The sequence below is a fragment of the Asparagus officinalis genome, chromosome 8 (genome assembly GCF_001876935.1).
Source record: "Asparagus officinalis chromosome 8, Aspof.V1, whole genome shotgun sequence".
Lineage (NCBI taxonomy): Eukaryota > Viridiplantae > Streptophyta > Magnoliopsida > Asparagales > Asparagaceae > Asparagus > Asparagus officinalis.
In genome coordinates, this window is record NC_033801.1 from 102,024,777 (window position 1) to 102,039,863 (window position 15,087).

General features: G+C 38.2%; 1 protein-coding gene across 3 annotated transcripts in view; it reads left to right on the forward strand.

The window, feature by feature from the left end:
- Window positions 1-7,893, forward strand: part of LOC109822303 (RNA pseudouridine synthase 6, chloroplastic) — a 19,867-nt gene extending 11,974 nt beyond the window's left edge. Inside the window, exons 3-9 of one of the 3 annotated variants that reach the window (XM_020388484.1) lie at window positions 1,841-2,095; window positions 2,313-2,394; window positions 3,646-3,761; window positions 3,830-3,884; window positions 4,360-4,471; window positions 5,397-5,575; window positions 7,389-7,893. In XM_020388484.1, coding sequence (XP_020244073.1) covers window positions 1,841-2,095; window positions 2,313-2,394; window positions 3,646-3,761; window positions 3,830-3,884; window positions 4,360-4,471; window positions 5,397-5,575; window positions 7,389-7,697 — 1,108 coding nt within the window. In that variant the 3' untranslated portion in view covers window positions 7,698-7,893. The remainder of the gene's footprint in view (window positions 1-1,840; window positions 2,096-2,312; window positions 2,395-3,645; window positions 3,762-3,829; window positions 3,885-4,359; window positions 4,472-5,396; window positions 5,576-7,388) is intronic. The other 2 variants (XM_020388486.1, XM_020388485.1) reach the window with 2 other exon arrangements.

The following is a 15,087-nucleotide window of genomic DNA, read 5'->3' on the forward strand; positions in this document are numbered from 1 at the left end:
CTGCATGCCAACGTTTTTCGAGATAAATGAAAATTCTCCAAAAAGGAGTTACTGACAATTAAAGGATGCATACGTCCATTAATATCACAAGAAAGGTGCAGCTTGTCAGAAAATTAACTGCTTGCGTTTGTGGGAAGAGACAGGACAAAGCTAGAAGAAAAAGGAGAAATAAATGCTCCAACTGGGTATATGAAAAATAATTCCATATTTGCTTCCGAAAAACTACTTAACTGCGTCTCCAGAAATTTAGCGGGTGTTTTTATTTATCAGGTCTTAAAAAGGAAATTATACACTAACAATAGATGGGGAGAGTTCTCTCTCAGAAACTGCATGTGTGCTTAAGCAGAAAAAATTCCACGGTTTTACATCTTACAATACCTACAAAAAAATTTCGCAGAAATCAAAATGGATTCTAGGGAAAAAATATAAAACCTGTGTACCAAATAGACTTGAGAACCAAAAATAAAGCAAATAATCATAGTTTAAATCAAAACGTGAACTGAAAGGGAATGGGTGATCTCCTAGGGGGGAATGGAATCTTATTTAAACGTATATATTAAACTGAAAAACATGCAGTCACACGGAGAGTAAATAAATGCGGTAACTCGTACAGCTTCATAGCGCAAGGATTACAAGGATCCAGAAAAGGAATAAATAACAAATAACATCAACGATAATGATACAATCCCAGAACTGGAAGCATGGCATATCGGATTTAGAAGCGAGAACGAAAACAGGACCAAAAAACAAACTATCATAGAAATTTTAAGAACACAAATGAATATTTGATTGGACAAAAGTCCTCAAAATTAAAACATGGTATTTAAAATTGGATCAAGGGAACCCAAAATATATCAAAAAGCAATCTTGGCAGAAGAACTGTTGACCTGCGACACTCTGCCATACATAGACGCCCCACGACTGAAAGCAGTACCAAAAGTTCTCTGGCAATGGCGGTCTTTATGATGAGCTTCGAAGGATCAATTCTCCACTCCTCTCTTTGCCTCTCTTCATTCGTGCTTTCTTCTCTTCTCAAGCGATATAAGCTTTTGTGAGATGCCTTTTTAGTTGCTCATCCAAGCTCTTGAGATCAATATTGTCAGCTTCACAACACACATCACCTTCACGCTTTCCTTCAATTCTCTCCCCTCTCTAAAGACTCTCCTTTTCTCTGCCTAGAATCTAAGCTTAGTGTTTGCGTTCAGGGCACACACCTTACTCTCTTCACATGTGCCTTTTTCTTGTATATAACAATAATGTTATCATAAAGAGAAAAAAGGAAAAGGTATCTCAGAAGTTTGACAGCTTACTTACGGAATGGATTTGCATGTAGGAAAGTAAATGAAGGATCTCATGGGCCCACCTTTGGGCCTCTAATTATGCCAGCGCGGCCCTACCCGGCATAATGCTTAGAAAATAAGAGAATAGATATATATGAACTGTGCTAGGCTTCTACACTGAAAATAAGAGAGGCAAAAATTAAGGGTATTGTAATTCGATAGACAATTTAATGGTTATGTTATTTTTTTTTCTTGATTTTTCAGGTAGCCGTATATATATTGAATGTGACTAAAAATGATAAATAAGTAAACTATAGTGCTGAGTTTTTCAATAGTAGAACCGATCTCATCTGCGTTGTTTTGGACAACCAAACTCTGAATTGGCACTCCCCTTCATATTCCCGCAGGGAAGGATTAATTGGATATATTGTTGAGATCCCTCTATGCTGTGAAAATATCTGTCCTCCCAGCCTAAACTAGTCTGCCATCTAGCATGCACATCTTGCATGCTTATTGTAGTTGCATAGTGGATTATAATAAATGTATTTTTATATATGAAGGTATGTTGCAGATCTGGTCCGCTTTGGAGCTGTGCATTATGCATTGGTGTGCCCGAAGCCACCACCGAGTGCGAGTCCTGAAGAAGTTCAAATTTACAGAGAATTTACACAGCCAGCAGTTCTTCGGAAGAGACCATCCATCAAAGGTAAAACTTTGAGGGAAGCGCAGAAGACATTTAGGATAACAGATGTAAACGAGTTTGTTGAAACTGGCACTTATCTTCGTGTGCATGTGCACCCGAAACGTTTTCCAAGGTAACATTTTTTTCTCTTCTTCTTACCTGTATCTTAATCTTATGTCATATTGTTATGTTATTTATTGTTCGTCCCTAACTTTCATCTTTGACTAAACGCCTAGCAGTATCTATTTTGTCAGTATTCGTAGCAACGTTGGTGGAAAATAGCATGTTATTCATACTGCTTATGTAAATAATATCCTGAGCTTGCTTACCGATGTGGACAAACTTTTCAGGTGTTACGAAGTTGACTGGAAGTCCAGAATCATTGCAGTCACTGATTTATATGTGGTCCTTGATAAACCAGCTGCGATTTCAGTATGTAGTCTCTTGTTTGATAACATTCTCATCTCCTAATTTATCGTATTGGTCTTCATCTACTTAGTGGTTTTCTTAGTTGTTCTGGTGTTTACATGGTGTTGTTCACTTGTTTCTTTGGAAGAATTATTATTATGAATCAAAAAAATCTCTTTGGGGTTTGATCATTTGAGGCTTTGTGCTACTAAAATACTTTTTTCTGATTTTTCTAATAAACATTCCTAAGGTCTTTAATGCCCCTAAATGCTAAGGCATTTAGAATGTCCAACCCATACTATGAACAGATAAACGAAGATCTGCAACAGCAACATCTTTTTGTTAATAGTTGATTGCATTCTCCACATTTGATTGGGAAAAGTAAGAAATTAGAGATTTTAGAATCAAATTTTTTTTACGTAGATTCAGAAGCTCTTAAAAAGCATGACTTCTAATTTTTTTTATTTGAGAAAGACCCATAGTCGGCGGCAAAAGAGGGACATCACCAGATGAAACAGGGAGAACTGCTACCTAGAGGGAAGATTTAATAAGAGATAAATCACCGTGAGCCTCCATGAAGCCTCATGCTTTGTAAATTTGATTTGTTCCATAATAAATCTATAGTAGCATGCTCTAACATATTTTGCATGTGAAAATGTAATTGTCCACAGTAAATGGATTGATCTAAATGTAAAACTTGGGGAGCGGAGTATTGTATTATTTGAGATTAGCTGACTTAATAGGATTTGTAGATGTTTGTCCTTTTAGAATTATATTGAATCTCAAACCCCTTATTTGAGGCAGTTTTTTCTTTTCATACCATCTTGTTGTATGGAGTTTCCTACCTCGTCCACCTTAACTATGTTTTATGCACTGGTGGATTCCTGTACCATATTAGCATGATTTACATACCGAATTTACATTTTGAAATATATGCGACTAAATTCTGTTATGATGAATTGCTGATTTCTTTATAATACATTGATACTCTTAGCTGGCTAATTATCACTTATCTGTCCAGTGGACGGGCACAAGGTAGTTACTATAAACAAGGCTATATTTCTGTGACATCAACATGAAAGTTCACGAAGTTAATGCATACAACATTATTTTCTAAACACACATGGCATAGTACTATTATCGAGTAGTATAGAAGGGATATACTTCTGACCATTAGGTTGTCATTTTAAGTCTGCAGCTTTACATCTTCAACCTTCATCCCACTATGAATTCATATTAAGTATGTTTTATTGTTATTCTTTGACGATACTCTAGGTAGGAGGAACAACGGATAACATTGAGGAATGCTGTGCAACATTTGCTTCTCGTGCCCTGGGACCAGAAACTCCTTTGTGGACAACCCATCAGATAGATAACTGTACTGAAGGATGGTTTGTTTTCTAAACTCTATTGATTCTCACTAATCAGAATACAAACTGCTAATGTATTAATATTGCAGTGTGGTATTTGCCAGAAACAAGGATTTCTGCCCTGCTTTTCATGGAATGATTAGGGTATGTCCATTTATTATTATGTAGTATATTTTTATGGGTAAATTTCACAAAGCTTTGTGAACTTTGTTGGGTTTTGCACAAAACGGCTCTGAACTTTATAATTTATAGAAAACCCTCCGAACTTGTCTCACTTAAATATCATGACTAACTGCACTCACTGTAAGTTGTCACGTGTTCAGAGGACATTCTGGGGGACACGTCTTTTTTTTTTGTTTCGGGGGTGGGGGATGTGGGGTCCATGTAATTTTGAAATTTCAAGGGGTTTTTCCTATGGTGTACTAAGTTGTAGTACAGTTTTGTGCAAAATATCCCAAAGTTCAGGGGGGGTTGTGAAATTTACCTTTATATTCTTTTATTAAGTTTCCTACTAAATAATGTGCTACACAATTAGAAGAATCTGACTTCTTATTTAAACAATATCTAAAGAGTTAATCATCCTGTCGATCCTGATCGGAACTATAAGCATGGATTTCAGGACAAAGAGGTGAAAAAGCTCTATCTTGCTCTTGCTGCTGCTCCTGTGCCAGTTGGAATAATTTCTCACTACATGCGCCCAGTTAATCGTGCTCCGAGAATAGTTTCTGAAGGTACTTTTGGAATGTTTACCTAATAATTTACAAATCCTTAGCTGTCCTATGCAATATTTATTTTCTGCAGAGATTTCTTCCACCATTTTTATGATAAAATACATGCGCGTACCTATATGGTCTCCTGTGTAGGAATTTGATCACTAGTTGATGAAGGACAATTTCTTTTGGAAAATCATGAAGAAGAGATGAAAGAACATGAAGGGGAAAAATGGTAAAAACTTAGAGGTTTGATTTTAATAATGTTAGGCAGTTAGAGTATAAAATTATAGCCCGCAGCCCTCACCACAATTTCAGATTTGTGGTGTAGTGGCAGAGACTTTTGACAAATAAAATTTTTCATGTAGACTTATGTTTAAAAGATTACTTGCAACTTATGAATTTTAATTGATCTAGGAATCCTTTCTGAATGTAAAGCATTAGGAGAGTTCTTGTTTTAGTACGATTAAATGTCCTTCTAATTAGGGATTACTTTCTTGGGGATTAAGTGTTCAACTAGTTTTTCTTCAATAAGTACATGATGAACATGTTAAAAAAATTATGATTTGTTTTCGACTAGTTTTTCTTCAATTATGACATGATGGAAGTATTATAAAATTGTGATTTCTATAGTTTTTCTGATGTAATATTGGGTGTGAAAAAGGTGGATCCTTAATTGACATGGGACCATTCATTTAGGCATGAGGCCACTGATCCAGGCATGGGACCAAAATCTTAAATTTCTTCTCTATTCTTTATGTTCCTTGGTCGCTTATTTTTAAGTCTCTTATTTGTTTATTTGCAATATTGGTCTTTAATATGTTAGATGCATGGTATGTTCTTCATTTGGGTGATACATCACGCATGTGAAAGGGCATGGATTCCTATATCACAGCTTAATTTTATTATCTTGCTCATCTGTTCCTACTAATCCTTATTGATTTAGCATTTCTAGATCCTATTGATAGTTGGCATCTCTGTCAACTAGAGGTGCTAGAATGCAAGGAGGTCCCATGGCCAAATGCTAATACTGACAAGAACTACAATATTGATGACTGTGGATGGCCTTTGAAAACCTCTGCATATGAATGTCGAATCAATCTCATAACAGGAAAAACTCATCAGGTGCATAATCTTGATATTTTCTATTTTTTTTTCTTTTCTTTTTTTCCGATTGCTACATGTAGGTGGCACTGGCTATGTTTGGATGTTAGTATTGTTAATTTCAAGAATCCATTTCCACTTCTTTTAATTGTTAGCATATTGTTTTGGAATGCTGCTTCGGAGGTATAGATTCCCGAAATTTTACAGACGATTGGATATATTATGAATTTAAGGGGCTGTTTGGTTGGATGGAAATAGAGCTGCAAATGTAATAGAGCAACCAAATTTATAAATATATTGTTTGACTTAAAACTTTGTAATTAGAAAAAGTAAATGAACTTGCATTTGTAGAAAAAGGTGCAGCAAATACTAAGGCCAATCTGGTGAAAAACTACAGGCTTAAAAAAGGGAATCAAAAATAATAATTCCACCTCATCAAAAAATCAGTTTAATCCAAATAGGAAAACCATCAACACCCAAGTTTTCTTATGTGTCAAAATCTTTTAGCTTTTACCTAATTGTTTTTCAACCAAACACTAAGCTTGTATTTGGAAATACATTTCCTACAATATAATTATAAATAACAAGAACTTGAATTTGAAGTTGATTTCCAGCAACAAATGCTGCATGCAACATTTGTTGCCGCAACATTTGCTACAATTTATTTTTTTCAGCAATCCAAATAGCCCCTAAAAATCTAGATTAAATTATTGTAAGACACTTAGTCCTTTTATGGTGGGTGGGTTGGTAGGCATTTTCAAATTTGCATGTAAAACTCATATATAAAATAAAAAAAAAACTTTGCTCCCCCAGACCCAAGCTATCTAAACGCACTAAAGAAGTTAGTAACAGTTTGAATTAACCCATTGTAAGGTAAAAGCTAATTTAAATTTCGAACAATAAATTGTACCGAGTGAATTCCCATTACATACTATACTTTACAATATTATATTATTATTTCCAATAAATAAACACTTGCCCACCCCCAAGAAATTTTTTCTAGATTCGCCACTGTGCGCTCGTGTTTTCCTCTCTTTGTTGAACTCCTTATTCACCGGATTGCTTCAGCATCTAATGTAGTTTTAGGGGATCTTGGGGTTTCTGATTCCGTAGAGCCCTTATCCACAAATTGCTTAAGCAATATTATATTATTATTTCCAATAAATAAACACTTGCCCGCCCCCATGAAATTTTTTCTAGATTCGCCACTCTGCGCTCGTGTTTTCCTCTCTTTGTTGAACTCCTTATTCACCGGATTGCTTCAGCATCTAATGTAATTTTAGGGGATCTTGGGGGTTTCTGATTCCGTAGAGCCCTTATCCACAAATTGCTTAAGCATCTTCTCACTCATCGTCAGATGCATCTTATGTACTTGGTGGTTACCCATTTATACCCCCTGAACATTTTTATTAGCACTTGCAACCCCGAATCTCAGATGACTTTACTTTTCTTCCCTTGATTTGGAAGGTAATTTAACTTTTCCTCCAGTTAAACTGAAGGCATAATGTAGTTTCTAGTCTGTCACATCTCAACCTACCTTGAAGAGTATTGTTGTCTTGAGTTCAGGGGGTGCAAGTGCTGAAAAATTAGTTTTAGAAGTACTGTCATAGTCCATGGGTTGCATCTGCAATTAACCCAATTGTTTAAGCATCTTCTGACGTATCAACTTGCATATGACTTCAACAATTCAACTTTCAACCTAAAAACTATTATCAGTAACAGACTACAGACTGCTTTTTTTCATGGAAATAATCAAAATAGGAAGAAAAAAAAAAGAAACTGTTGATTATATGGGGAAAACATTTTCCCTTATTAATACTTGTTTTTAACGCAGATACGAGCACAATTTGCTGCCATTGGTGCACCAATTGTCGGTGATTCAATATACACACCAGCAGCCATGGCACAAATTGAGAATCCTCATATCAATCCAGTTGGCGCTAGCAAAAGAGAGTATACAAGTGAAGAGGATAAAGAAAAAGCTATTGAAGAATGGGTTTCTTGTCATGGAAAAGAACCAAACACCGCTATCGGTCTCCAAGCTTCTCAAATATCATGGGATGGTGGCAAGGTTTGTTATGAGGCGGGAACTCCATGGTGGAGGCAAAGAACAGATGGAACTAGTTCAGCAGAAAGCTTATGAGTTTTTCAGTTGAGATGCTGTTGTTTGTTAATTGTTATAGATTTTGTTTATGACCTTGAATGTTAGGTGTTTATTATCTGATTTCTTTTTGTTTTCTTTGGTGGTCAAGTTTTGCTAGAGGAAGTTAATTCATTTGTTATGTTTTTTACATCTCAAGAGATGTTATCTATAAAAAGGAATTCTTTGTTTGTCAAAATTTCTATAAACTCGTTAAGTAGTCATAGCTGGTGATTTGAGGAAGGAAATTTTTAGCAACTCAAGTTTTATGACCTCTTTCAACTAATGTCCTCTTAAGTCTAAAATCCTACAAGACAGGGCAATCTTTTTTATTAACCCCATAAATCTACTTTTCATTGTTGTAGAACATACTTTGAAGATTTGCACAATTATAGTAAAAAAGAGTAAAATTTTAATCTTCATGCTCATATTCATATGCATATTCATTTGCCATTGTACTACATAATAATTATTTTTTAATAAATTTCTAAATCAAATGTGAATTATTTAATAATTTTTTTTACTAAGTTGTATATTTAAATATGTTAAAATTAAATATATTAGAACTTCATTTCAAACATTTCTCAAATTGAACAAATTTTCAAAATAGACTCAAATCAACTTTTAATTACCAAAATCGACCCATTTTTTTTAATTACCAAAATCGACCCACTTTATACCACGTAAGCTTAATCACATTTCCTAATTAGTCGGGGTTACCAACCCTGACTGTTTAGGATATTAAAAATCGGGTTTAAGGTTTCTAATTAGGGTTTAACAATCTCCTAAACAGTCGGGGTTTGTAACCCTGACTAATTAGGAAATGAGATTAAGCTTACGTAGCATAAAGTGGGTCGATTTTGGTAATTAAAAAAAAATGGGTCGATTTTGGTAATTAAAACTTGGTTTGAGTCTACAGTGAAAATTTGTTCTTCTCAAATTATATTTAAATTATTTAATATTAAATATTAAAAGTTAAAATATTTAATACTTTAAACATTAATATTTTACAATTTAATATAATATTTACTTTTTTTTGGGGTAAGTAAGTAATTCTTCTTATTACCAAGTATCACTGAAGTCCAAACAAATTGTACAAGCTCCGATTTGATTACTCACAAGCCGAGGATAAAACAAGCACTCAAAACAAAATCTCTGGAAAAACAAACCACTCAGATAAAGAGAAAAGAAACAATCCTATACCCATAGCTATACTAAACCTGAAGCACAAAAAGTAGGATTTATACACATTGCTTCCTTTTAATCTCTTTCTGTTTTGCATGCATCTTTCAATCTAGTGTTTATTTTACTCCGAAACACCGCCCCGTTACAAGCAAACACGCCATATGCAGTAAATACAAGCAGCTCCTGCTGCTCTTCTAATGCAAGAAATTGAAGAACTTCCCCTGCGTAATCTATCACTCCAGGCCTTTTGACAGGGACGTTTTGGACTTGAACAAAAGCCCTTGTTTTGAGTCCAAATTTGTGAGCTAAAATTACATTCAACGGACAGATGGTTTCTATCTTCAGATCATGTAATCCACACATAGGGCATGTATCCTCATTCAAAAAGTTTGTCTAAAGAAGTAACCCATGCAACAAATACATGCTTCGGAATGGCGTACCTGCTCCAAATCTGCTTAGCCCAAAATTTCCTTTCTCCAGCCTCAGTAAGCATATAGTAGTAAGTAGAAGCAATTGTATGATCAGGTATGGATCCTTTCCAGATACTTGCATCACCAGAGCAATCCACACAGTGCGACGTACGTAGTACAAAACGGGTCTGTCCAAACGGTTATTGGAACCGTTTGGACCAGTCAAAATAGCCCATTTATCCACTTGACCCGTAGAGAATCAGCTTTAAGATCAGAGCCCAAACATGCTTCATCAAGAGAGATTTGTCAAAAAAGAACAGGATATTATGCAAGCCAAGCCCTCCTTGATCTTTAGGTTTACAAACTTTGTCCCATGCCACTTTGGATTTATGACGATTGTTAGGATTAATTCCTACACATTTTTTCCACCATTTTGATCACCTTTTTAGGGAGCATGAAAAATCCTTCCTCAGTAATTTAGCACACTGTAGTGGGCAGATTTAATTAGTTGGAGCCTTCCTGCAAAAGACGAAATAAGCCTAGTGTTGTGCTCTGATACCACGCGTGCTCGACAACCAAACGAGTCGGTGAGCGATGAGAGAAGAAAACAAAAACCAAACACGAGTGCAATTCACAAAATAATGATCAAAATCATACACAAACACAGGAATTTACGTGGTTCGGCAATTGCCTACGTCTACGGGGAGAGGATGGGGAGATTTCACTATATGGAAGAGAAATACAACGTGTTACAACTCAGAAAATTACTCAAATATAACCCTAACCAAAGCTCTCAACTACCTCACAATATCTCACTCTCAAAGTGCTCAAAACAATGCTAATTCTCTCCTTTTGAAACCCTAAAAAACGTGATTCCATTTATAACAAAACACAATTCCAAATAGATTAGGATTCTAAAAACGAGTCTGCCACACCCTGGTGTGGCACACACCACACCCATGGCAAACAGGGTAGATTCTGCCACACCAGGGTGTGGCAGACACCACACCCATGGTAAACAGGGTAGTTCTACAACCGGTGTGGCAGACACCACACCAGGGTGTGGTGGAGTCTGTTTTGCTTATTCTTCACGTTTTTCTCAATTCCTTCGTCGTTTTCATAATTCTCCACCTCAACGAAGTCCCAACACTGAGCCGACACCAACATGAGCACCAATGCGTCATCTCTCCAAACTCGACTGCACCAATGTGGTTGCCTACGTACCCCCTCTCCCAAGGGATTAAGCCGCCCGTCGTTCATCCAAATGGCCGTTAACGACCTCAACAATCATGAATGTGCAACAAGTTTTGACAATGATCAAACTTGTTGTTCGGAACCATCTTAGTGAGAATATCCATCGGATTATCCTTCGCGTGGACTTTCACAATCTCCACATCACCATCTTCAAGAACATCCCGAACGAAGTGATAACGAACGTCAATGTGCTTCGTCCTCGCATGAAAAACCCGATTATTCGCCAAATAGATAGCACTCATGCTATCACAATAAATGGTGACGGACTGCTGTGATATACCAAGTTCCTCCAAAAGTCCCCGAAGCCAAATAGCCTCCTTCACAGCCTCTATAATCGCCATATATTCTGCCTCCGTTGTAGACAAAGCCACCATCGACTGTAAGGTGCATCTACAACACACCGGCACACGGGTCAAAGTGAACACATACCCCGTTGTAGACCGACGCTTATCCAAATCCCCGGCATTATAATCCGAATCAACATAGCCAATGCATAGCTGCCCACCTATAGTATCCCGCTCATAAAGCAAACTAACATTGAGCGTACCTCTAATGTACCTCAAAATCCATCTCACAACGTCCCAATGACCCACTCCTGGATCATGCATATATCTCAAAACCATGCTCATCACCTGTGACAAATCCGGCCTCGTACATACCATCGCGTACATCAAGCTCCCAACTGCACTCGCATATGGAGTCTTCGACATCAACTCTCGATCTTCAACTGACTTCGGTGAAAGACCAGTTGAAAGCTTCAAATGGGCTCCCAATGGTACACTAACTGGCTTCGTATCCATGCTAACATGAAATCGCTGTAGAACATTCTTCAAATAAGCCACCTGTGTTAAACAAATTCTGTCATTTTTCTTGTCTCTGCCGATCTCCATCCCTAAAATGCGTTTGGCCTCATCCAAGTCCTTCATCTCAAACTCATTTGAAAGCTGAACTTTCAACTCATCTATAGCCGACCTGGAAGTAGAGGCAACCAACATGTCATCGACATAAAGCAACAAATAAATATACGCACCTCCTCTTAACTTGCGAAAATACATGCAAGGATCAAACTGGCTCCGAGTATACGAATGTCCAAGCATAAAACCATCAAATCGCCTATACCACTGTCGAGGAGACTGCTTCAAATCGTATAGCGATTTCTTTAACCTGCAAACCAACTTATCTTTCCTTGCAGCTCGGAATCCCAATGGCTGAGTCATATATATTTCTTTATGAAGATCACCATGAAGAAATACCGTCTTCACATCCAACTGATCTAACTCTAATCCATACTGTGCCACTAAAGCTAGCAAAATCCGAATCGAAGAGTGCTTCACCACTGGAGAAAAAACCTCATTATAGTCAATACCTTCCTCCTATGCATAGCCCTTCATAACCAACCTAGCTTTGAACCTCAATGGAGTACCCTCAATTCCCTCATTCTTCGTGTATACCCACTTGCAACCAATCGCCTTCCGCCCATTTGGAAGCTCAACAAGCTCCCATGTATCGTTCTTATGAAGAGACTCCATCTCCTCCTGTATAGCTACCTGCCACGAATCAGCCTCCGAACTCTGCTCGGCCTCTCTGAATGTAGTAGGCACAATCTCATCGATACTCTCCATCGGAAGTGCATACACAACTATGTTGGCATACCGTGCTGGCACCCGTATGTCTCTCCTCTGTCTCCAAACCGTAATAGAATCCTGAACATGAGCCGTCGGTCCCTAATCCTGCACATCAGTACCTGTATCCTCCGTGTTACCTTCGCGCTCACCTGGCGTCACCTCAGTCGACACTCTAATGGATACTGCACCATCTGGACACTGTGGAATTGCATCGATCTCCACCACTTGTGATATCTCCTCTGCTGGGTCGCTCTCCACCTGATGAGAGCTGGGAAGCTTCAAGATAGAAGCTTCATCGAATGTGACGTCCCTACTCAGCACAATCTTCTTATCAATTGGATCCTAAAGCTTGTATCCCTTGACACCACGCTTGAATCCTACAAATATGGCCTTCCTAGCTCGAGGTTCCAACTTATTAGTTCTAACATGATAATATGCAGGGCAACCAAATACCTTGAGCTGGTCATAGTCATGTGCTGTCTCTCCCGACCACATATCCATAGGGGTTTTCGCCTCAATCGCAGATGAAGACAACCTATTAATGAGGTGGCTCTCATATGAAAGTGCCTCAGCCTAAAAGATCTTCTCCAAACCACTATGCGCTAATAAGCATCTGACCTTTTTTACTAAAGACCGATTCAGCCTCTCTGCCATCCCATTTTGCTGTAGTGTATGACTAACTGTGAAGTGTCACTCTATGCCCTCGTCTCGACATAGCTGCTGATAGGGGTCTGAAGTGTACTCACCGCCGTTGTCGGATCTTAACGTCTTGATCTTTCTCCTAGTCTACAGTTCTAATCTATTTTTTCACTCCACGAATAAATCTATGACTTCATTCTTATGCTTCATGGTGTACACCCAACAACGCCTAGAATAATCATCAACAAACGTGACGAACAAATATCGACCACCAAGTGATACCGTCTTGGTGGGACCCCAAATATCTGTGTGCATGTAGTCCAGGATGCCCCTCGTCCTATGAATAGCAATCTCGAACTTCACCTTCGTTTTCTTGCCAAGAACACAATGCTCATAGAAATCCACTTTTCCACTCTTAGCTCCTTTCAATAGCCCCTGCTTGCACAAAGCCTGCAGTAACTTCTCTCCTGTATGCCCCAACCTGTAGTGCCAAAGTCTGCTCATGTCCGCCTCTAAAATAGCTGAAGCAACCTGGCCAACCTTGATGCTCTCCTTCAGATAATATAAGTTCTGACTGCGGACTCCCTTCATCACCACTAAAGATCCCTTAGTAACCTTTGCTACAACGTCCTCAAAGGTCACCTTGAATCCCCTTGCCTCCAAAGCTCCAACTGAGATAAGATTCTTCTTCAGCTGAGGAACGAATCTCACCTCCTTCAATTCGTGGACTACTCCGTCATGCATCTGAATCTGCACGGTACCTTTCCCACAAATGCCATAGGATTGATCATTTCTCATGACAACAACACCCCCATCGAGTCTCTTAAACGATGCAAACCAATCTCGCCTAGGGGTCACATGATAAGTAGCACCAGAATCAAGCATCCAATCCAATGCATCCAAATGGTTCACCTTCGGAGTAATCAAAAGAGAAAGCTCGAATCATCGGAATCATCGCCTTTCGCAACATTCACCTCATTGGCTTCCGGGCCCTTTTTCTTGCAATTCTCATTCTCTTTGACCTTTGGACAATCTCTTTTCCAATGTCATTGTTCCTTGCAAAAAGCACATTAGTTCTTTCCTAGCTGGTGATGACCTCTTGACCTTGACCTTCCTCTATTTCCACCTTTCGGATATGGGCTTCTACCACTCATCGATAAGGCCTCTCCTAAAATACTACCGTGGGAAGTCTCCTTATCCTTCCTCCTTAAATTATAGTTTATCAATGCGTTAGTCACTTTACTATAAGTGATAGAAGATCTCCCGTTCAACAAAGTAAGCACGAAAGTATCATACTCCTCATCCGGTAAGGAGCCCAAAAGAATAATAGCCTTGTACTCATCCGTGATCTTCTCATCCACGTTCGCCAAGTCCAACAACAACTTAGTGTAGTTATTCATATGAGCGGCAAGCGAGGTGCCTCTGGACATCTGAAATCTGAATAATCTTTGCATTAAGTGCAAACGATTCTCAACACTCTTCGTAAGGTACTTATTGTTAAGAATTTCCCACATCTTCATTGCAGACGTCATCCTAATCACATCATATTTCAGCTCCTATTCCAAACAAGACCTGATCACCCCACAAGCATTCCTATTCATCTTTTCTCATATCGCCTCTTCATATTTAGGTGGCCTCTCATCGACCATGATGGTCTCCTCCAAATTTTGAGCATTGAGCACATCCTGTACGTTGCTCATCCACAAACAAAAATTGATTTTGCCGTCATATTTCACCATACTAATCTTAGTGTTCTAAAAACCAACTTGAACTATACCTGCCATCTTGCTGCTTTCACCAACTACTTCACCCATAATCATGAACTCCAAATTGCAAATAAAGATTCAAATTTTATAGAATTTAGAAATTACCCAACTAAACCCTAGATTGGATTCCAAATAGGACTTCTAACCACACGAGGAAAGCGAGATCTTCAACGGCAACTTCAAACCCTAACTCCACCGAAGCCTAGAACTCCAAGAACCAAGCTTCCAACTGAAACTTCCTCCACCTAATCCAAAACTGTAGATCTAAAATCTGAGCTCTGATACTAATTGTTGTGCTCTGATACCACTTCTTATGGAAGCGTGCTCGACAACCAAACGAGTCGGTGAGCGATGAGAGAATAAAACAAAAACCAAACACGAGTGCAATTCACAAAATAACGACCAAAATCACACACAAACATAGGAATTTATGTGGTTCGGCAATTGCCTACGTCCACGGGGAGAGGATGGGGATATTTCACTATATGGAGGAGAAATATAACGGGTTACAACT